General features: G+C 41.5%; 2 protein-coding genes across 10 annotated transcripts in view; one reads left to right on the top strand and one right to left on the bottom strand.

Moving 5' to 3' along the window:
- Positions 1–5921: 5921 nt before the first annotated feature.
- On the bottom strand, positions 5922–7265 carry LOC107126618 (uncharacterized). The gene is made up of 4 exons (XM_074007689.1): positions 7202–7265; positions 6959–7065; positions 6470–6858; positions 5922–6084 (listed from the first exon to the last, which is right to left on the bottom strand). The coding sequence occupies exons 1-4, from the start codon at positions 7263–7265 to the stop codon at positions 6024–6026; spliced, it is 621 nt and encodes a 206-aa protein (XP_073863790.1). The 3' UTR covers positions 5922–6023.
- The window catches only part of TMTC1 (transmembrane O-mannosyltransferase targeting cadherins 1), a 285851-nt gene continuing 269530 nt past the window's right edge, over positions 6694–23014 (top strand). For 5 of the 9 annotated variants that reach the window (XR_012420102.1, XM_005570472.4, XM_005570471.4 and 2 more), the window contains exon 1: positions 7210–7672. Coding sequence is in view for 4 of the 9 variants with exons in the window: in XM_005570472.4 (XP_005570529.2) it covers positions 7371–7672 (302 nt within the window). In the remaining 5 variants the exon portion in view is untranslated. Of the gene's footprint in view, positions 6818–7209; positions 7673–19487; positions 19698–23014 lie in introns of those variants that run through there. The other 4 variants (XM_065523950.1, XM_074006516.1, XM_045364937.2 and 1 more) reach the window with 2 other exon arrangements.

Here is a 23014-nt window from a genome sequence, read left to right as displayed (position 1 = left end):
TAGTATATATGCATGACATATACATGTAGTGTGCAAATAATGTGGGTGGTGTACATGTAGCATGCATGTGGTATGCATGTTGTATACATGTATGCATGTTGTATACTTGTTGTATATATGTGCCATGTTGATTTGCTGCAATCTTCAACCCATCACCTAGGTTTTAAACAATGCATGCATTAGGTATTTGTCCTAAAGCTATCTCTTCCCTTGACCCCCAACCCCTGACAGACCCCAGTGTGTGATGTTCCCCTCCCTGTGTCCATGTGTTCTCATTGCTCAACTCCCACTTATGAGTGGAAACATGCAATGTTTGGCTTTCTGTTCCTGTGTTAGTCTGCTAACATTGATGGTTTCCAGCTTCATCCATGTCCCTGAAAAAGACATGAACTCATTCTTTTTTATGACTGCATAGTATTCCATGGTGTATATGTGCCACATTTTCTACATCCAGTCTATAATTGATGAGCATTTTGGTTGGTTCCAAGTCTTTGTAAATAGTGCTACAATAAACTTGTTTGTTTGTTTGTTTGTTTATTGAGATGGAGTCTTGCTCTGTCGCCCAGTCTGGAGTGCAGTGGTGTGATCTCAGCTCACTGCAATCTCCACCTCCCAGGTTCAAGTGATTCTCCCGCCTCAGGCTTTCCGAGTAGCAGCTGGGATTACAGGTGTCCACCACCACTCCTGGCTAATTTTTCTATTTTTAGTACAGACGGGGTTTCTCCATGTTGGCCAGGCTGGTCTTGAACTGCTGACCTCAGGTGATCCATTCACTTTGGCCTCCCAAAGTGTTGGGATTATAGGTGTGAGCCATTGCGCCCAGCTGGCAAAACCAATTTAATTACATATATATGCGTGAAAGTTCCCAAAGAATTGTGACTCAAGGAGGCACTTAGAATTGAGGGCTTATACACCATCTTAGGCTAGACAAAGGAAGAGGGATTCACTTCTGGAGTATCAGGGGAATGTGAGGGCAGGGAGGTGAGGGCAGCACGGGGAGTGAGGAGAGGAAATGTATAGTAAATAAGGGTTGTTTTAGTATGTTTGTTACACAGATAAGCATCCTGTCCAGTGCTAAGAATTGTCTCTGGAGTAGTTTTTTGGGGGGCATGAGAGGAGATACCTTTAAAAATGGAAATTCATGGCCTGCTTTTAGACAGAAAATGGGGGGACAGAGAGCTAATTGTCTTCACCTCAAAACAATCATGATGCCAAACTGGCATGTTTTGGAGAGGCATATTCTGTTTGTCTTCATACCTTTAGTCTCCAGTTCCCCAGAAGTCAGAACTAATGCTATGTGGCTTAAGACTCCCACCATAAACCATAGCATTAGATTGTCCAGTGGCCAAATCTTCTAGGAAAACAGACATGCCTATGAGGCAGGACATTCTAGGCAGGGGGCCTAGAGGTGAACTTCCAATTGCTGAGGCAAAGGTTAGACCTTTATTTCAGTAACGTTCTTTACTGCATAGGTATAATGAGCACACCTCCCCTTACTTGTCACTCAAATTCAAAATTATAATACAAATAATGACCAAGCATATTTCATTTGATAATGGGCTGGAGTGAATGCGCACTGGTTCAAAAAATTAATTCTTACAGTCTTAGGAATTTTGCAAGCCAGTTGTTAAACACAATTTTGTACAAAATTAAGTTATAGAAACCATTTCTACAAATTAGATTTACATGAGTATAATAAATGCTCAAAACTCATCATGTTTTAATTATTTCACCGTTAATATACTCTTGGTCTTATTTATAGCTGCTGTATCCGTTTGGTGAAAATGTTGTAGACTAACGTGCTGCTGTATATCTCTTCCCATCTCTGCGTTCAGTGAGGTCACATTGGTTGCATGAAATCAAACATGGTGAAAATATCTGCACCATGGCGATCAGCAAATGCTATGAATCAGGATTTAAAATTAAATATTCTTTGAATTGGAGAAACATCTCTCTGCTCATTCAACTATGATTAGTGCAGTTAAGAGTCTTTTATAGGCCATGACAACATTGGAATAAATGTCTGATACTTTATTTTGAAATATAAAGAACATCTAGAGCTCTTGATTCAGATGGAATAATTTTCTTAAAAAATTTAACTATTCGGCCTGGGTGCAGTGGCTCACGCTGGTAATCCCAGCACTTTGGGAGGCTGAGGCGGGTGGATCACCTGAGGTCAGGAGTTCAAGACCAACATGATGAAACTCCGTCTCTACTAAAACACAAAAATTAGCTGGGTGTGGTGGTGGGCACCTGTAATCCCAGCTACTTGGGAGGCTGAGGCAGAAGAATCACTAGAACCTGCGAGGTGGAGGTTGCTGTGAGCTGAGATTGCGCCATTGCACTCCAGCCAGGGCAACAGAGTGAGACTTCATCTCAAAAAAAAAAAAAAAAAAAAAAAAAAAATTAAGTCTTCATTCAAATCTGTTTGGTATAAGTCTGACTTTAATTTAAGACATAAATTTATACAATGGCATTTTAGTGCTTCCTCTGACATTTCCTATAAGTTGTAGAGGTTGTATAAAACACTAAAACTAGCTTTTTGATTTATGTATAATTAAAATGTAAAATAAAATGTGTTATTAAAATTACATTCAGATGAAAACAGTGTTCTTTTCTATTATACACAATAATTTCTAAGACTATGGATATTAGCTTTGCAATGTTGCAGCAGTTTTCAAAGCCAGAGATTCCACTCTTTGAAGAATTTTGGTAAATCTTTGATATTGATGTGGTTCAGGACATGCTACTCCAAAATATGACACCTTGACATATTGAATATTTTAAGCCAAAGGAATTCAAGAAATGGCAGGTTCAGGAAGGACTTTCTGATCTTCCCATGAAGCAGGTCATAAGACGCTCATGTGAGAGGTGCCCTTCCTATCTTCCAAGGAGATTGTCCTTATTTCCAAAGCTGCAGTGATTCCCAGATAAATATGAACAAACAGGCCTTGCTAAGGTTCCCCCACTTTACAACTCTTAGTTCATACCCATTTTTATCCTATCATATCTTTCCATGTTTCTTTATTCTTCAGCAAACATAGTTTGAAAACAATCAGGTTTAACTATTTCTTCGGGTCTTCAATTCCTTATGAAGTCTCCTGTGTCAGGTAAAACATATACTAAACGAATTTGTATGCATTTCTCTTGTTAATCTGTCTTTTGTTACAGAGATCAAGCCAGGAACCAAAACAGATAGGAAGAAAAAGGTAGTTTTTCTCTCCTGCAATATGTTTTATTGCAATGTACATAGGTATACTTTAATCTTGTAGTAATATACTGACAAAGTTTATTGCCTGAGTGCCAGAAAATGCAAGGTCACAAATAATTTTTGATACTCTTAAATTGTATTACTGTGCAGGTGACACAGAGAGAGGCTTTAGGGATGGAAGGAAAGACAGTCTCCATGGAGAGCCCCTTTTTCCTCCTGGGGCTGCAGCCACGCTACCACTGTTGCTTCTCCTGTCACCAGTGTGGGCCCAGGTCTGGGCACAGCCCACAGCCAGCTTCTTAGAGCACGTGTTGCCTGTTGTACGTGCTCTAAGAAGGCCCATGGGGTGGGGGGTAATTTAAACTTTTTTGTTCTTCTTTCTACTTTTCTGTATTTTCTTCAAGAACAGTAATATTTAAAGAACTAGACAACAAAAATTTATGTTTTAATGTAAACTATATTATCATCTCTTTTGTAAATGGTATTGTCACCTTCGTGATATTGCATTTGGCCATTTATATAGGTTATATTTGAATAGAGGATATCATTAGGCTGAAAACAAGCACAGGGGGCAGTGTTAAAATAAAAGAAATTATTTAACAATACTTGTTAAAGCATGGTAGAATTTATTCGGGACCATCATGATAGTTATAGGGACCACTGCAATGCGGTCCTTCAGTGGGGAGGAGAGATTGGACTCAACTTCAAATACAGCAAGAACCCCCTACCCTCAATATCTGATCACTCTCTTGCCAAACTGACTTTGTAGTGTTCTTTGCTAAAACTGGATTTTACAAGGAAGTACACTGACAGTGCTAGGAAAAGATTTGGAAAACTAACTAAAGTTTGGTCAAGCAAAGAATTGTTGTCAGCAGTAATCTGAAATTGGTTTTATTACAATATCTTGCCCTTGATTTATTTTTAGTTGTGTCCTAATCTCTTTTAGAAATATGGTCCATCTTAATTTGCATGAGTGACTTAATCTATATGAGCCTCAGAGAGGTACTTCTACAATAATGTAAGTTTTATTATAAATGGCTTTGAGTGGACACAAGGTGTTTTAGGAGGTAGTATTGCTCTAATTATCAATCCTTTAAAAATAATCAGAGGCTAAATAACAAGAATTAAATCTAATTTCCTTTTGGACCCCTTTATTAGCCAAGATGGGTGTTTTCCACTTTTTAACAGAGAAGCAAATGGCTTGATGGGCTGGCATATCAATGTAAACCTCTCTCTGACATCAGTACTTCTATACTTTTCCTACAACACAGAGCAGTGTTGAATCAGAAGGTGATGCGGCTGTGAATAAACTAATTTATTTATTATTATTTCTTTTTTTAGATAGAGTCTTGCATTGTCCCCAGGCAGGAGTGCCATGGTGTGATCTTGGCTCACTGCAACCTCCACCTCCCAGGTTCCAGCGATTCTCCTGCCTCAGTCTCCCAAGTAGCTGGGACTACAGGCGTGTGCCACCATGCCCAGGTTATTTTTGTATTTTTAGTAGAGACAGGGTTTCACCATGTTGGCCAGGGTGATCTCGCTCTCCTGACCTGATCTGCCCACCTCAACCTCCTAAAGTTCTGGGATTACAGGAGTGAGCCATTGTGCCAGGCCCGAAGGAACTAATTTTTAAAAATATTTACTGATTGTTTGTCCTTGAGAAGACTTGAAGCATTTCACTATTTTAAGTCAATCTCAAATTTGTCATCTGAGAGCTAAATAGAATAAAGATGCCACTGAACTTAGAGGAAAGATATTGTAATCAGGAATCCCACTTTGAAGCTTCCTTTATGTCTTCTTTTTATGATCTCTTTGGAGTCTCAGCCCTGAGTCCTGCACTACTCTCCATGGTCATGGAGCACTCTGATACTGTTTCCATCTAAAAAACAAAACAACTCCGAGAAGGGGGTGGCCAGAGGTCTTTCTTGGACAAGGATGACTTAAGGATGATTTGAGAAAGGAAAAAAGACTTTCTCTATAAAAATCTTCTATTAGAGGCCATTCTTTTTTTTTTTTTTTTTTCTTTTTTGAGGCAGGGCCAGTCTTGAACTCCTGGCCTCAAGCAACTCTCCTGCTTTGGCCGCCCAAAGTGCTTGGATTACAGATGCGAGCCGTTGCACCTGGCCTAGAGTCACCCTTTTGGGTTAAGACGTTCTCTCTAGAAAGCCTTTGTTAATTATAAGTAAGGATTGAGACATTGACCTATTAAATCAACTATGATTCCAGCAAAGATAACCTCACTATCTCAATCAGCTGTTAACTTAGAAAGCTAGACTTTTATGGTGTTAAACACACACACACACACACAGACACACGAGCAGCTTTGGGTCTTCCAGTCCTTTACTTAGCACATTGTAGCACAAAGAATCTCCTTAATATGTTTGTATTAAGTTAATAGGCAAGTGAAGAGGAAAGGCTGTAGTGTGTTTTATGGGGAGATAGGGTCAAGTGTGTCTAGATATTAAAGTCTGGATATTAAGGTTACCAAGGGTGAAAGATTTTGATGAAAGAATGAAAACATCCATGTCCAAGATTTCCAGTTTCATTTCTGTCACTAATTTGAAGTCACCAAATAAACAAAGTGAAAATGGGTGAAACGTACTTTGAGTTACAATAAGTTTATCTTAATTCATTGACTTTTCAACTGCTCAGATGTCTTAAAATTTTTTAAAAAGTAACTTGTTACAGTAAAGAGTCACACAAATACTCATAGCAGAGGAACAATTTCTGGATTTCATTTTTTCAGTCGGTGAGCTTTTTAAGGATCTGGGGAGGATGAGAATAAAAGGGTGACTTCTTATTTTCAGTTTTTCTATTTGGATGTGTCAAATTCCTGGTAATTTCTAACACAGCAATGGAAATTTACAAGGTGCCTGAAAGAACAAATAGAACTTTCAGACCTGGAGAAATTCTAGTAATCATCACTCTGGATACATTATTATAATTAGTATTTTTAAAAAGAAAACAATCTTTCAGAAAGATAGGAAGTTTAGGAACCAAAGCCAGAGGCCCTAATACAAATCTCCCCTCCCATCCCCTCATCCCCACCTTCTTCGCTGCCCTTTACTGAATTAGCAGGAACAGTTCAAACACGCCCACAGCCCAGGAAATAATGAGACCCAAGTGATCCAGTTAGATAGAAAAAGTAGTTTGCTTTTTGCTTGGCATCTCCCAAATTATCTTGAGTTTAAGCTAACAATAAAATAAAAAACGTTTCAGAAGCCAATTCGGCTCCCAGGCCCAAACCAAAACTCGAACCTGGTACTTTTCGTAAGTGCGGGCGAAGAAATGGGCGGTAAGTTAAAGAGCTGGTGGCGCCTCTGAACACACCCGGGCAGGGCGAGCAGGTCCTTGTCCAGGGAGACCCCTTCTGCTGGCTTTGGTGAAGGTGCTCCCTGTCCCCGCGGGTTCCTCCGTAGGAGGCTGGGTCTGCGGGACGCGGCGCCGGGCGGGTGAGAGAAAGCCCGGGCAGAAGAACACTCAGCCGGCGACTGGACGCGAGCACAGGGCGGGTGGAGAGCGTCTCCCCGGGCACCGCTGCTGTCGTCCCGGGTGCTGAAAAGCCGGGAACTTCCCGGGAAGCAGCGGCACTTTTCTCCCTGGAAGGTGGGTGTGGGGGTTCCAGGCTGCGCACCTGCTAAACCCGCCTACTTGCCCCGGGAGGGGTCCGCCAGATGTGCCCCTCCCCAGCCCCGTTCGGGGGAGAAGGATGGGGGCGGGGGCGTGGGGGTGAGCACAGCCCGGCACCGCAAGTGGGACCCCGGGGTGCCCTTCTCCGCAACTCCCGGGCAGCCGCGCGCCGCGAACCCCGCTCCACCTGCACGCGAGGCGGGCCGGGGACAGAGGGCGCCGGGCTGTGGGGGGAAACGGCCCGCGTCCCGGGATTGGGGGGGTGGAGGAGAGAGCGAGCGGGCATGCGCAGTGGGGCGGAGGAGGTGGCGATGGCCGGGGGAGGCGGGGGGACTGCTGTTTATTTGCAGCTGGGCCAACTCGGCGGCGCAGGAGGCGGCGGAGCGCGGGGCGCTCGCGGCGGGTCCAGCTGCCGCAGCACCATGCCCAAGCTCCCCTCCGGGCAGCCGCCGCGCGCCGCCGGGGCCCCGGTAGGGGAGGATGCCAGACGCCCGGGAGAGGCCAGGGCAGCAGCGGCGGCGGCGGCGCGATGGTGCTGACCACCTCTGCCCGAGGCGGCGGCGGGGACCGCGCACCCTCCCGGCGGCAGGGCTGCGGGCTCGCGCCGGCCGGGGCCGCGGCGCTGCTGGCCGGGGCGAGCTGCCTGTGCTACGGCCGCTCCCTGCAGGGCGAGTTCGTGCACGACGACGTGTGGGCGATCGTGAACAACCCCGACGTTCGGCCAGGCGCCCCGCTCCGTTGGAGCATCTTCACCAACGACTTCTGGGGCAAGGGCATGGCCGAGAACACCAGCCACAAGTCCTACCGGCCGCTCTGCGTCCTCACCTTCAAGTGAGTCTCTCACCTCGCGCTAGCCGCGGCTGCCTCCTCTACCCTCCGCCCGTCCCTCGGTCCGGGAGAAGTTGCGGGACTGACTTGGGGGCATTTCATTTTTGCCGCCCTTTCCCTCCACACCTCCCTCCTCTCCAGGATGTGCATGGCACTGTGCTCCGGGATCCAGTGCCCGGCTTATCTGGGCTCTCGGGGCGGTTCGGGAGGCGCCCGCTGGGGAGTTGGGATGGAGTTTTTCAAGTGTCTGCGCTCTCAGCGGGCTTCTCTCTCGAGGCAGTGCTGGGAGCGGGCTGGTGGAACCGCCTCCGCACCCCATCGCCTGCCTGATCGTGACCAAGTGGGACTAGCGCGGACCTAGAGGGTTCCGGAGGGGTGGCGGTGGTGGCTATGCTTCCAAGTTGAGAATTTCTCGGAGGCTGTTGGGCAGCTTTGCAGGTGGGAAGTGTATCAGCCTCTTAAGTGTTTCGTTGAGATGAGGCGAGGCGGGAGCCTTGAGCTGACAGGGCTGCGTGGGTTTAGGAGAGGGAGCTGAAGACTCTCCCCAGCCCCTAGCCCCCGCCTTGCACCCTTGGCTGCTCCCCGAGGCTCTCCAATCTGCCAGACCGCTCTGCATCTAGACTTCAGAAGATGCAGAGAGAAGTAACGCAGAGCCTAGGCTTCTCCAGGGACCCTGGGGTCCCAGCCGAAATAGTTTTTCTTTTACAACCTCGGAGTCATGATTCAGCGTTTCTGGTGTGAATAAGTGTAAAGGGAACCGAGAATATGCCAGGTTTTTGTGGGGTGGAGTATTTTCTTTAATTTAAAAAGAAGCCTAGCTTCTGAGGAAAGAAGAGAAGCGCTCATTTGAGGGAAGTGCTATCTTACACAATCAGGAGCTTGACTCAACCCTTTATAATGTGGCTCCGCATTTAAGCTTATTTTAATGCGCCGGTCAAAACCGTTGAAATAATATTCGTGCGCTATTATCGGCGTTTTCAGCCTTTTTCCAACGGGTGTAATAGGAACCCGTGTTTATGGTAATGATTATTTGAGACGGGGTTGGCAGCTTGAAAGGCCTGCTCTGGCTGAGAGGCTTAGGCCTCTTGACAGGTGTCTCTGATGACTTAGAAAAGGAAACCATAGCAATCGGCAACAATTCATGGGTTTTTGACTTACGCCTTCCACTGAAAGTTTAATGTTTTTAAGGAGAGTGAGAAAATTACATATTTGACTTTGAAGACAATATGTTACAGACATTTGTCCTCTTAGAAAGTTGTTCTGGTTTTCTGCTCAAAGATCACCTCGGCTAACCTCGTTATTCAGTTTCCCAGATGTTTCTTAAAATCTCCTTTGGACGAATATAAATGTTTCACTTCTAGATTGACCTGCTTTTTCATTTATTACCGTCAGGGTTGTTGGTTAATTTAAGGTGTGTAAATTCACAGCATGAGATGTGCTTGCTGTCTTTGTAACAGCCATGGAGATCATCCTGGTCAAAAGTCTGAGTGTTTTTCAATTAAAAAGGGCAGAGTCAAATGCCTGTACCTACTTGCTGGAGAGTAGGGAAGGGGGTTTTCAGTTCTTGACTTTCTAGAAGGTTTTCTTCTTTTTTCTCTGTCTTTTCTCTTTTTTTCTTTTTTGAGATGGGATCTCACTCTGTCCTCCAGCCTGGAGTGCAGTGGCACGATTATTCCTCACTGGAGCCTGAAACTCCTGCACATAAGCAATTCTCCTGCCTCAGTCTCCCAAGTAGCTGGAACTACTGGCACATACCGTGCACCCAGATATATTTTTAAATTTTTTTTTGTAGATATGGGATCTTCCTGTGTTGTGTAGGCCGGTGTTGAACTCCTTGGCTAAGCGATCTTTAAGCCTCAGCCTCCCAATGTGCTGGGCTTGTAGGCATGAGCCACTGCACCTCACCTAAAATGTTTTATTTTTCTTCATAATGGAGACAGCAGAAGGGAGGGGTGGAGGGAGTAGACAAAGAAGTAAGACCATTGATTAAGAGGAAGATTAGCTAGGGGTTGACAGAACAAGGGCAAAGGAGAGTTGGGGGGTTTAGGAGGAAGAGAGCTGAGGGACTCTTGCGGTAATCATTGATTGTAACAAGCAGCTTGGTATCTAAGAGGCATAGCTTGCTGTATATTATATGCCACTGCCTGTGAAAGATACACTTGTTTTTTGAGAAGATTGAGTTGCAAATCTAGAGGAGCAACACAGCACTAATTGGAAAGAGATAACTGCCTCTTCAGAAAGAGAATGTTAAGTAGTCTTTCTGTGCTCACATGCATTGATTTAAATAAGACTGGACAGCTTTCTTTATAGTCACCTAAGGTGAAACTGCATCTTCTAGTGTGATAGCATGAAGCTGGAGGACATCAATGACTTTAGACCCACACAACTCTACAGGATGGTACAAAGAAGGACAGAAAGCCACATTTATTAACTATTCACTATGAACCAAGCATTGGCCTAGATACTTCACATAGATTGTATCTTTATGATTTTCATTTTAGATAATTAGTGAAAACACAATTCAAAGGGCCCATTAAATCTGTGCAAACAATTTTAACTGTATCTTAAATTATGCTTGAGCAAAAACTTTGAGATTTCAAACCCCTTTAAAAAAATTTTTTAAAATATAATTGTACATTCCCATGCAGTTTTGAGTAATAATATAGAAATTCCTTATACTCTATCCATTTCCCCCAATGGTAACATCCTGCATTATGATGGTATAATATTACAACCAGGAAATTGATATTGATGCAATCTACAGCATTTAGTCAGATTTCACCCATTTTATATGTACTTCTTTTTTTTTATTATTTTACTGTGTATTTAGTTCTATACAGCTTTATCATATGTGTAGATTTCAGAGAGTACCACCACAGTCAAGATATAGAACAGTTCTATCCCAAGGATCCTTGGTACTTCTTTATCGCAGTCATGGACACCTAATCTTTAACAACTGCCTAATCTATAATCCCCTCACCCAAATCCATAACAACCATGAATCTCTTCTCCATTTTTATCATTTTGTCATTTTAATACTGTTGTATAAATGGAGTCACGTAGTATGTAACCTATTGAGATTGGCTTTTTTCACTCAGCATGTCTCTGGATCTTCAGGCTGTTGCATGTATCCATAGTTTGTTCCTTTTTATTACTGAGTTGTATTCCATTGTATAGATATACCACAGTTTGTATAACTGTTCACCTGTTGCGGACATCTGGGTTGTTTCCAACTTTTGGCTAATACAAATAAAGCTGCTATACAAATCCACGTACCCATTTCCTCATTTCAAATTTTAGCTCATTTCTTATTTGAAAAAATATATAATTAGTATCTTTACTACCTCAGCAAGCACTTTTATCATTTATTAGTACACTAGCAAGCACCTTTATAGCAAAAAGTATTATGCATCTATAAATTGCATTTATTCTTAAGGAAATCTCTAGCTCTCAGTATGTGTGACATACATTCAGTGAATAAAAAATCAACTTATGTTTTAATAAAAATATATAAACATAAATTTTTATTTCTCTGGGATAAATGCCCAGTAGTCCAATTGCTGGGTCATGTGATGGCTGCATGTTTATATGCTTTATGTGAAGTTGCCACACTGTTTTCCGGATGTTCCTACCAGCAGTGTCTGAGTAATCCAGTTTCTGTGCATCTCCGCCAGCGCTTTGTATTGTTGCTGTTTTTTACTGTAGCCATTCTGATAGACATGTAATGACATCACACCTCTATATGTACCTCATTAATTTACCATTCCCTAATGGGTGAAGTTATTAAACATCTGATATTAAACCAAAGAGTGTGGTAAATGTGCCTTTGTATCTTTTGTCTATTTGTAGGTTTTGTTTTTTTTTTTAATGTTGAGTATTGAAGTTCTTTATATATTCTAGATACATGTACTTTGTCGAGTATGTGATTGCTAAATATTTTCTCCCACTCTGTAGCTTGTCTTTTTGTTCTCCTCACAGGACCTTTCCCAGTGCAGAACTCCAAACATATTTTTATTAAAACATAAGTTGATTTTTGATTCACTGAATGTATGTCACACATACTGAGAGCTAGAAATTTCCTTAAGAATAAATGCAATTTATAGATGCATAATACTTTTTGCTATAAAGGTGCTTGCTTGTGTACTAATAAATGATAAAAGTGCTTGCTCAGGTAGTAACGATGCTAATTATATATTTTTTCAAATAAGAAATGAGCTAAAATTTGAAATGAGGAAATGGGTTACAGACCATCTACTTTGACCAGTTTTGAGGGGATGGGACAGTGGAATATGAAAGCAGCTTACCAAGATATGGTGGCTTTGCACTATGTCACTTTCGCTAAGTTGAGACTAGGTTTCTTAGAATTGCCTTTGCAAGATGATCTGGGTTAGGACTGACCATAAGAAAAATTTCTGCAAGATTTGGAAGATGAAAGTGAAGTGGCTGAGATCACATTCAGAAGGTTGGCATAGGTTTTGTTGCTGCCAGGCCTCGTGCAGTTTGTCACAGAAATGTTGGTGAACGTGGTGTTCATTTGCAGAAGCACCCAGGCCCTCAGCTCCTCCAGTGCTCTCCAGATCTCCTCTTTCAGCTACTTGGAATCATGGTGCAGGTATGTATGCAGTTCTGCAGGGAAGAGTGCCAGTCTTTTTGCAAGCCTCTTGCATTATTAAAGTTGGAACCTTAAAGGCAGTGGGAAACAGACATGTATTTTAGTTCATTCTTGTGGATTCCATTTTGCCCTTGCTTCACCCTACTTCAAGTCCATTCACCCTCTCTTCCAGAATGGCCCTGCCGCCCTGCCGGCTTTCAACTTGGGTTATAGACACAGAAGCATCACACGTACATAGGCATCTAACCAGCCCCAGCAATTGTAAAAGGTCAGATCCCCATAGTACATCCCTTCTTCTGAATCACTCATGGTGGCTCTGCTTTTCTAGTGAAACCCTAACTGATACAAATGACCATCTCTTTGTGTTCCTTGAAGTGAGTTTAGATTATAATAAATTTCTGTTTCCAATCAAATCTCAGATTCCGTCTTTTTATAAGATCATGCCCAAGGGTATGCAGGAATATTTTTGGACCATAGTGGTACAGAATCAAAACATTTGTGACTCTGTAACAGTAACTTTTTTTTTTTTTTTTTTTTTTTTTTGCTTCTTTATCCTTCCCTGGCCATGTCTTGTTTGTAAGCCTGAAATCAAGAGAAATGTATTAAGCTACTCTGTAGACAGTGAATTGACACAGAACCAAACTCTATGATATACATAATACCTCCCTTGAAAAATGGTCCTGAATGGTTTCAAATAAACTTAGCTTTTTAATTTTATACCCCCCTTCTCTTGGGAAGAAGATACTGCTGAATTGTTCACAGTGCCATTCCATTCAGTAAGCAAGTGGAAGTCTGCTTCAATAAGCAAGAACCAATGATTTTTCAATGTTAAAGATGGGGAAACTCAGCAAATTAAAGAACTTTAAACTCCTGATTCTCTCCCTGTGTGTTTAGCCTATTAGATTATATTCGCTATAATGTTTTATTTTATTAAGAGCTTCTGATGGTAATATAAACCATAAGAGTGAAAGTGGGTGGTTTAAAATGTCAGAGCTAAAAAATAGACTATCATAATATGTGCAGCTGTAGGAATTTGCAGCATTTTAATGTTTGATCTTGAAAGGTTTTTGCAGCAGTTTGCATCTTTTAGTTACAAATAGCATACCAACCATGAAAATAAGCACTAACTAACCTCCATGCCCACAACCTTAAAGAAATGGTGATATGTTTCTTTTGGTTCTATTCCTTTTCATTTGACTTCTGTGGAATTTCATTTTGACACAGCCTGTTGCTACAAGGCTGATAAGTTTGTTTTCTAAGTCTATCATAGGTGACAAGTAAAGATTCTCTACGATGTTTGACTAGATTGTCTAGGATGTTCAGTGACAGAAATACCAAGGGCAAATGTGATTGGAGGCAAGAAAAATTTTATAAAGAAAAATAAAAAACTGCCTTTGAAAATTTTATGCCACTGTAAGGTTATCTTGGAAGCTCCAAGAGGAGGAGGTTGTGATTATAATCTAGTAGGATATGCTTTAGACTACAGTCTGGTAGTGTAGGAGGGATGGAAAGTGAGAGGAATGTATTTTTGGACTCATGAGAGTTTTTATAGGTGAGTCCCTGAATGAAGGCTTGGAAGTCACCTTCCAAAGCAGTCTATTATTACCAACCAGTGTCTTTTCTGTCTGTCTTTGGAGCTGCATTCATATTTTTCCTAACTTTGAGTATGTCATCAACTCAAAGAGGGGGGTAAGGAGGCCGGGTGCGGTGGCTCCTGCCTGTAATTCCAGCACTTTGGGAGATTGAGGTGGGTGGATCACTAGGTCAAGAGACCAAAACTATCCTGGTCAACATGGTGAAACCCCATCTCTACTAAAAAAACAAAAAGTAGCTGGGTGTGGTGGGGCACGCACCTGTAGTCCCAGCTACTTGGGAGGCTGAGACAGAAGAATTGCTTGAACCTGGGAGGCAGAGGTTGTAGTGAGCTGAGATCGCACCACTGCGCTCCAGCCTGGAAACAGAATGAGACTCCATTAAAACAAAAAAAGAAGGAAAAAAAAAAAAAAAAAAAAGAGGGGTAAGGAATGCCTGATCATGCCCACATAATGGCAATGTTTCTTTCCCAAATAATAAGATATAGTCTCTGTACTATGAAGTCCTCTTTGATCTGAACCCTGGCTACCTCTTTGACACCTGTTCTACCAATCTCAACCTCATTCTCTGCACCAGCATTCCAGAACCCTTGTTCTGATCTGTGCAGGGCTTGTGTGCTCACCATCTTTGGTTTCTGCTTAAATGTCACTTCATCCCAGAGGCCTTCCCTGGTGGCCAGGTGATCTAAAGTAGCAAACACTCCTCTGTGTTTTACCCTTATTTCCTTACCCTGCTTTGGCTTAGTATCCCCCTAAATGATGCTATCTAGCATCATTTTTATTGACTTTTACCTCCCCTCACTACAGTGTAAGTTCCATGAGGTTTATCTCTAGCACCTAGAACTAAGCCTGGCTTGCAAAGTAGGGACTCAAGAATTATCATTGAAAGATGGAATACTATTTGTCAGTTAAAAATAAATTAGTTTTTTAAAGAATGAATAAATCCTTTTTGTGAATGCTCGAATTTTTCAGGTAAATACTAAGGTAAGGCTACATGATCATAATGTAGAGAAAAGTTTGTTTGGTTTACTTTTTCACTAATTTACCTTTGTTCTTTCTCTCTCAAAGAGAAAAGTGGAGGCAGACTAGGAATTTCCTCAGATATATACAGAGAATACCAGTAGGTTCCTTTTACTGAGAGATTCTGAAAGGGATGACTTTGAATTTCTATTGTAACTTGCTGGGACTGTAACTCTATGTAGACAATGAGGATCTGTAGCACTTTTGGATCTCACTCTTCTTAGGTGGCAGATTGCAGCACAAATGGTTGGTGGATGCTTGCTGCAAAGTTCAAGGCGAGAAACAGCAGCTGTGCCTTCAAAACCCAGAATTATAGGAGGTTCTCACTACACTCCGATCTCAGGGTCCTAAGATTCATCCATGCCTGTGCTTTCTGTGAGGAATGGCCTTGTTGGATCAAAGGGAGTACAAGAACTTGAAAATATTTTATCAGAGAAACTAACATGACAGTGAATTTTTCTGATCTTCATGCTGGATTCTTGGGAGGAAGCTTCTGATCCCTTGGAATTTCCCAAGTGAGAGGAGTTTCCTTATTATTCATGATGGACTCCTGGGATCACACCTGTTTATGCTAAGGAGGAGCTGACTCATGGTGGGCTCCTAGATGGTTACAGGATGAGGGCTGGCTGTGGTGTAAAGACCAATTATATGATTAGAGGGTTGGGACTGTGAGGCATGTGATATCACTCCTATATCCCAACCTCCTAGGAGGGAAGAGGGACTGAAAATTGAATTGTTACGTGGTCAGTGATTCAATCAATCATGCCTACATACTGGAACCCCCAATAAAAACTCTGGACACTGAAGTTTGCTTGAACTTCACTGGTAGGTAATCATACCTTGATGTTCTGGGAGGGTGAAGCATCCTGTAGAAACAGAACATTTATGCTCAGGACCCTCCTGGACCTTGACCCATAGATTTCTCCCTTTGATTGGTCCTGACTTGTAACCTTTATAAGAAAACTATAACCATAAGTATAGGGGTTTCTCAATTTCTGTGAGTTGTTCTAATGTATGATCAAACCTAAGAGAGTTGTGGGAGGCCCTGATTATGTAGTCAGTTAGTCAGAAGTACCAGTAGCTCGAGGAACTTGTGGCTGATTTCTGAAGTGTGAGGAGTTTTGTGGATGACTTTGCCCTCAACTGGGAGTCTGTGTTAATTTTGGGAAATTGAAGTCAGAACTGCATTACACCCAGGCACTCCACCAAACACCAAACACACATTTTTTAAAAAAATGCTAAAAGTTGACAGCTCAGTTAAAACTAAAATATTTGGCCTTGGTCTGTCCTAATTTTTATTATTTGCTGACTGTCTTTCTGAGGATTTTCTTCTGGGACTTGCTACCTTCCAGATATATTTACTGATCTTCCTGCCTTCAGTTTTCTTACCCTTTCTTTTGTACAGTTATTACTCTAATAACTGTATTATTACTCTAGTACTAATATAACAGTGACAATAACCTCCATTCCCATGGGGCAGCTTTCCCATGTGGCAGATTCCTCATAGCCAGATAAGGATGTGATGCATTGAACTCAAATGAAAGCCATGAATTTTGCCTTGGCTGCAGAGTGTCAATCTCCCCTCTGGACTGTTGTTTGCATTGGTGCCTGGGAACTACATCGTTTTGTACTTCAGATATATTAAGCAATGATGATTTGCTGATTTATTCCTGGTTCTGAAGGGAATGCAGAAGAAGAGCAACCAAAATGATTGAGGGCCAAGGGGATTTGCCTTAGAGGAAAAATGAGAAGAACCAGATGTTGTTATTTATTGGTTGAATGATCTAAGAAGACTATGGAAACCTCTCATAAGCATTTGAGATCTGTAATGATGGTGAGAGGTTGGGAAAAAGAAAGATGAACAGTAATAGAGGAAGACAGGAGAATGTGCTGTGTGCTTTGTACTGGGCTGTGGAAACCCATGCGGAAAGTGTTGGAGAACCCATCACTGGAGACACCAGAAACAGATAATAAAGGGGTACTTTTAATTTTTTATTTTCCCTGGTTTGTATTTCTTTGGAAAAGAATACTGTGAAAAATCTGTGCTTTTCTGGAAAGCTGGGCAATCCTAGCAGCCTTTCCTTAAGCTTTGAGACCTGTCTCTCACTGTTCTGAGTTATCACCTGACTTTGAACCACTTGGTTTGCTTGGGGCAGATCTCTGGGCCCTAATTTAGATCTACTGCCTTGGAATACCTTGGGATGGGATCAGAGAATCAATAATTGTAGCTACCACACCAGATGATTAAGATGCTTGAGAACCACTGGGACTCATGGGGGCCCATGTTTAATGAGGTTGAGATGCCAAAATCTCCCTGGCATAATGTAGAGAAAGGAACGCAAAGGCTCATTGAGATAGGAATGCCGGCATGCGTTCATCACATGCAAACTGCACACACACCCTCTCATGCCTCCATTGTACTCCCAGCTAGGGCCAGATGACTTTCCCTTTTCTGAGGCATTGAGAATTACATTGGTGAAGGAGCACCTGCAACTTCGAGAAGCTCTTTGGTGGATCTCTTCTGTAGGCCAGGTGTGATGTAGGAGATGCTGCCATTGAGGTGAACTTTCTGAATTCATGGGGTGTTGGGATCCTGGAGTACCAAAGACCAAGTGGCAGAGCTTAGCTGCCAAAGACAAGGTGAGTGCCTTGATCATGATGGGCCTCTGGGACACAGTGATAATCAGAATGTTTTGACCTGCAACAATCATTGGTGGTGGCCAATTAATCATGTTGTCCCTAGGAATGAAGTAGATGGGCAGCCCTCTAAAATTTTGCTAAAATTTATTCCAGAAAAACTCCGGGTTCAGGGCCAGGAATCAGGCTTGGGTCACCACATGGAGAGTCATGATGTCTTACCCAGTTTACAGACCTATGCCAGTTCCTTGAGGTAGAGCCATTTGATTGACACGGAGTTGGGGTTCTTTTGAGGAAGACTCTAGTATATTCCCTACTGTGTGTCTCTATTTCACAAATACAGACTGTTACTGTTTTGTTTTGTTTAGTTTTGTTTTTTTCCTAAACCAGAGCTATTGTCAAAGAAGAAACTTAAGAGACAGTGATGGGGTTTATCTTAAGCTCCAGGCTGTGTGAGTGAGGAGGCAGAGGGCAGCCAACAGCTCTTTCTTCTCCCTTTCTCTCCACCCCACAACCCCTTTGGTGCCAGATTGTGTGACCCTATGCCCTTTCCTGGAAAGGGATATGGCAGTGCTGCAAACTAGCTTATCTGAGAACTCATGGCCTTACCTTTCTGGGAAGTTTTACAGAAAGGCAGGGGGAGTTCAGATGGAGAAGGGGCGATTTGGATTCATATTTACCAAACTCTGGAAGGTTTTCATATAGTGAGCGATGGCTATTAAGATTATTTCAGAAAAAAAAATTATTTTATTTCCTACTGCTTGGCTTAGTTTTAAATGAAGAATGAAGGCTACACCAAATAAAGTTAGAGATTCTTAAAGTCAAAGGGAAAGGTGATCTTTTCCAACTGCAACTTAATGTAAGCTCAGTAAATTTTCATTTAGAATCTGTTGTGTGCTGAGTGAGATGATACAATGACAAAAAGAAATTAGTTTCCTATAGTGTATGAAAAATGTTTGAGGAATATAGTTAATGAGTTTTTTTAAAAAATTGGTTAAGTACTTTCATAGGGGTACATTCAGGGTGGTATAGATCCTGAGATGTTCATTTTAGATGGTATTTCTTGTGAGTTGTCATTATACTTCTTTGTGGACATTTCTGATTATCCAAGCACCTGATATAATTTTAGATGTTTAAATGTGTACTAGCTTCAGTGTTACTTCCTACTTTGAGCTGAAGCCTGCTTCTCAGTACTTTGCATATAAAAAGTTGAAAATTGAAATGCTAAAGGGTCAGGCTGATCTTAGAGTGAGTGAAGTGAGCTGGATGTGAGGTTATGTTGTAATACTTTGCATTTTAGGCACATGGGAATATTCTCCTCTTCCAGAAATATGCTTTCTTCCATTTTTCTTCAAGGAGTCATTTTGACTGTCTTATTGCCCACGTGTGATAGTCATGTAGGCTCAAGAAATATTTCACTTTCGTCTTTACTGTACAAAAAAAATTGTGCGTGTAATGATAAATGAATGCCTTCAGGTTAGAAATATGATAGGAATTGGTAGAGACTACAGCAAATTGTGCGCCCTTGTCCTCTCGAGATGGGCACACAGATATTTCCATGCAGCCATGTAGGCCCAGAGTTGTCAGGTCTTCTAGTATTTTAAGATAAGCTGGAAATTTTTATATGAAGCCACTTGTTTTTAAAACCCTGGTAAATAAAAAAGAGGTATGAAAGTAAAACAGAACAACCTGCAGGCTAAACCTAGCCTTTGTGAAGCCAGTTTGCAACATCTTTATTGGATTGTAGTTTCCCCTTAGGGAGCTACTTAGAATAAGTGCATTCCTTTAGTATTGCTTTTCATTCATTCATTCATTCATGTTTATTCATTCATCCAAATGCTTAATGTGTGATAATCATGATTGAGGCATTGTGCTAGACACTGTGGATATAGCCATAAATATGGCAAATACCTTTTCCCCTGGAGAATTTGGCATCATTTCTGTCATCTTTCTCTAGGCTGAGCATCTTCCATTTCCTCAAAGCTACATTCAAGAGGCATCATTTCTGAGGGTCTTCCCTACCCCCTTAGCATCCCGAAGTTCTCCTGTGAAGGTGCTCTGTGTTTAAAAAGCACTCTGATGGTCTGCTGCCCCACATTGGATACCACCTATGTTGCCTCTCCCATCCTCAGGTAGAATACCTCCCTCTTCCCCATCTCTGCACCTGGTAAGTTCTTCCACTGCCAGAATTCTTTAACATTGAATTAGCTGTTTAATTACCTTGCCTGCCCCTACTCTGCTATTAACTCTTTGGGAACAGATGCCACATCTTACTTCTCTTTGTATCTCTGGGCCCTGAATCATATCTGACATGTAGTATGTACTTAATAAATACCTAATTGTGTGAATTGAAATGAAAAATTATTTGACTTGTGCAGTTCCCTGTCTGTCTGGTTTGGTCTGTTTTGATAACCGACACACGTTAACTCTGTGTTGAAGGCAAATAAAAGCCCCAGAGCAGTAACCTATGTACGGTTTAATCTAGATTGCAAGTATTTTGTTCTTTTATATCCCCATGTGAGCCTTTACTCTTACCATTGTTCTGTCTAATCCTGTTAGAGTTAGTTAACAATTTCAGCCATTTAAACTCTTTGTGAATGTCAGTTAGTTCTTCTGGTACATTAACTTTCCTTTCCAGATAAAGGCATTTTGTATCTTGATAAGTATACACTGTATAGTTTCATTAAAACTTTGATAAAAATATTGGAAAATACAGAGGTAATATCAGAACCCTGTGGCATACACTGGAGATCTTAGTCCAAGGAGACATTGATTTATTATTCACTGCTCTTGGTGTTTGCTACAAATCTATCTTAGGCTATCTTGTTTGCAGGGAGATTTTGAGAGATTTTGATAAATGCCTTTGTTAAAATAAAGATGTGATGCATCCATCACATCGCCTTTTCTATTAAATTATGAGGCTAATCAGTGAACCCCCTTTTTGTGAACCCATATTATCTCCCAGAATCAGAGATTCTTTTCTCTATGATCACATGTAGGATATGCTAGAAGCTTTTGTTAGCATTTTATCTCAAGCTCACTTGTCTGTAATTTGGAGAATTCACTCTCCATCTTTTTAGATATTTTAAATATACTCCTAACTCCAGATTCAGGGTGATTTCTTAAAGCTTAGATTCACCAATGTTGGGTTCCAGGTAAGGGACTTTCACACCGTTATGTCATTACTGCGGGGGCTCCTCATTCAGCAATTTATTTTATCTTTTGGGATCTAACTGAATTCACTTCAAACACCAGGCATTCTAGAGTGTACCTTTTTAAGCTTCTGATGCATGAACCATACCTCGTGCAAGTGTGTTTTTTCTATAACCCTACAGATGCAATGGGGTGCATTAGGTCCTGTTATTAAATTTAAGCCAAACTTCAGAAGTCTCTCTCTTCTGCATGTCTGTCTCACAGAAGTATTTTTTAAGATTTTGACTAAGTTCAAGAAATAACATGGGGCCGGGCGCGGTGGCTCAAGCCTGTAATCCCAGCACTTTGGGAGGCCGAGGCGGGCGGATCACAAGGTCAGAAGATCGAGACCACAGTGAAACCCCGTCTCTATTAAAAATACAAAAAATTAGCCGGGCGCGGTGGCGGGCGCCTGTAGTCCCAGCTACTCAGGAGGCTGAGGCAGGAGAATGGCGGGAACCCGGGAGGCGGAGCTTGCAGTGAGCCGAGATCGCGCCACTCCACTCCAGCCTGGGCGACAGAGCGAGACTCCGTCTCAAAAAAAAAAAAAAAAAAAAAAAAAAAAAGAAATAACATGGATAACACCTCGATATTTTCAGATATGATGCATATGAACCACAAAGGTGACTCATGCCTACCATTTTATACTGTTTTTGGAAGGAGAAAGGAATATATGTTAAATACCTGATGAGAGTATGGTAATATAGTAATGATGCCATCTCTCATGATGCTTTTTATTTTTCAAATGGTTGAATAATAAATACTTTGCAAAAATAAGCCTTTCATTCTTTTTTATTATTTGTAGTCCAAATTTATTATCTAAATTTTAGGATCCATGGGAATAGTCAAATTTTCAAGGATTTGGCTTGTTAGATATCTTGCCTTTCTCACTATTGCCATTTTTATAATTCACACTGTGAGATCCATTCTTGTACATTCACTCTTCCATCTTTTCTATGTATATGTACATATATATGTATTTATATATATATTTACATATATACTTTATATATTTTTTGTATTTTATATAAACTTTTCTGGTTACTTCCTTATGGAAAATGCCTGGAAGTGGAATTTTCAGGCAAAAGTGCATACCTTTTTAAAGCCTCCAATGCATGTCGCCAACCAAGAGACCTTCCAACTTGGACACCTACCAGTCAGATGTCAGATTGCCTGTTTTCTGTCATCCTTGTCACTGGTATGAATGAATTTTAAATGAATGGCTTAGTTGGTCTGGAAAGCTCAGCCTGATGAAGTAGAACTCAGTGTAAAATCAGTCTCAGAGGGATGGGCTGTTAGGGAACTGCATCCAAGTTCTCCAGGGACCTGGACTTGGTCTTGCTCTTCCTTCACAATTCTCGCATCCCAAGCCTTCTGACTTCAAGCAGCTCTGCCGCCTCATGTGTGTTTCTATCCAGGAATGTCATGCTGGTCTCCCTGCTTTAGTTGGACCTGTGAGTTCTCTAGTCCACTGCCTTTTCCTTTTTCCCTCTGGATGGGCAAATTTCCCACCAGGCTTCTGTATTGAGGATGCTGGGGTGTGTGCAGACTAATGAGGCTGCCAACATACAGCTGAGTCAAATCTTGCATCAGAGCCCTGGAGTTGGATCCAATACAACAATTTAGTTTTCTAGGCTTAGTTAAGACTTTGATTACTTCAGTGGGAGTGAAAATGGAGTTTATTAGTAACTATGACATTTGCATTCATATGTCCAAATAAATCTTGAGATGTTTAAAATTCTGTAGGTTAAAGCTGTGCATGAATTACGTCAGTTATTTAGAATACGCATATGTCATCTCCAAAGCTGACTTTTTCATTCTTAGTTGTTTTGGCAAAGAGGAGCTGTTTCTATAAGAGAAGCAGATTAAAGGCCTGAGAATTGAAGACCTAGGATTGTTGTTTTGTTAAAATGGACCAGAATACAGACAACTGTAGGCAGTACCACTTAGGGCGTCAGTGCTCCCTGGAAACAATCATCTTGTGCAAGGGTATTTTTTCTGTAACCCCACAGAATCAATTGGGTATATTATGTCCTGTTATTAAATTTAAGGCAACCTTCAAAAGTCTCTCTATTCTGCATTTCTGTCTCATGAAAGTATTTTTTTAAGATGTTGAACAATTGGTTTTCCTTCCCTTTGTGGTTCTCTTTTAGTTTCTTTGTCATAGTCTTAGAAATCAGGTACTGAGATCTGTGGGAATTTATGTCAAAAATATTTAATACACATTCTGGAACAGGATGCTTTTGCTCATCTTTTCATTTCAGCTGCAGCTGGTAATAGCATGTAGGTTCC

The sequence above is a fragment of the Macaca fascicularis genome, chromosome 11, assembly GCF_037993035.2.
Source record: "Macaca fascicularis isolate 582-1 chromosome 11, T2T-MFA8v1.1".
NCBI classification, from domain to species: domain Eukaryota; kingdom Metazoa; phylum Chordata; class Mammalia; order Primates; family Cercopithecidae; genus Macaca; species Macaca fascicularis.
This window is presented reverse-complemented; position numbering and strand designations above follow the sequence as displayed.

What these genes read in the sequence shown, in the direction of transcription:
- LOC107126618 (XM_074007689.1), bottom strand. Translation starts at nt 7,265, where the DNA reads ATGGTGCTGCGGCAGCTGGACCCGCCGCGAGCGCCCCGCGCTCCGCCG. An exon ending in GCCGCCTCCTGCGCCGCCGA is followed by an intron (nt 7,066 to 7,201) that starts GTTGGCCCAGCT and finishes TTCCCCCCACAG; the next exon opens with CCCGGCGCCCTCTGTCCCCG. An exon ending in GCACTTACGAAAAGTACCAG is followed by an intron (nt 6,085 to 6,469) that starts GTTCGAGTTTTG and finishes TTGTTCTTTCAG; the next exon opens with GCACCTTGTAAATTTCCATT.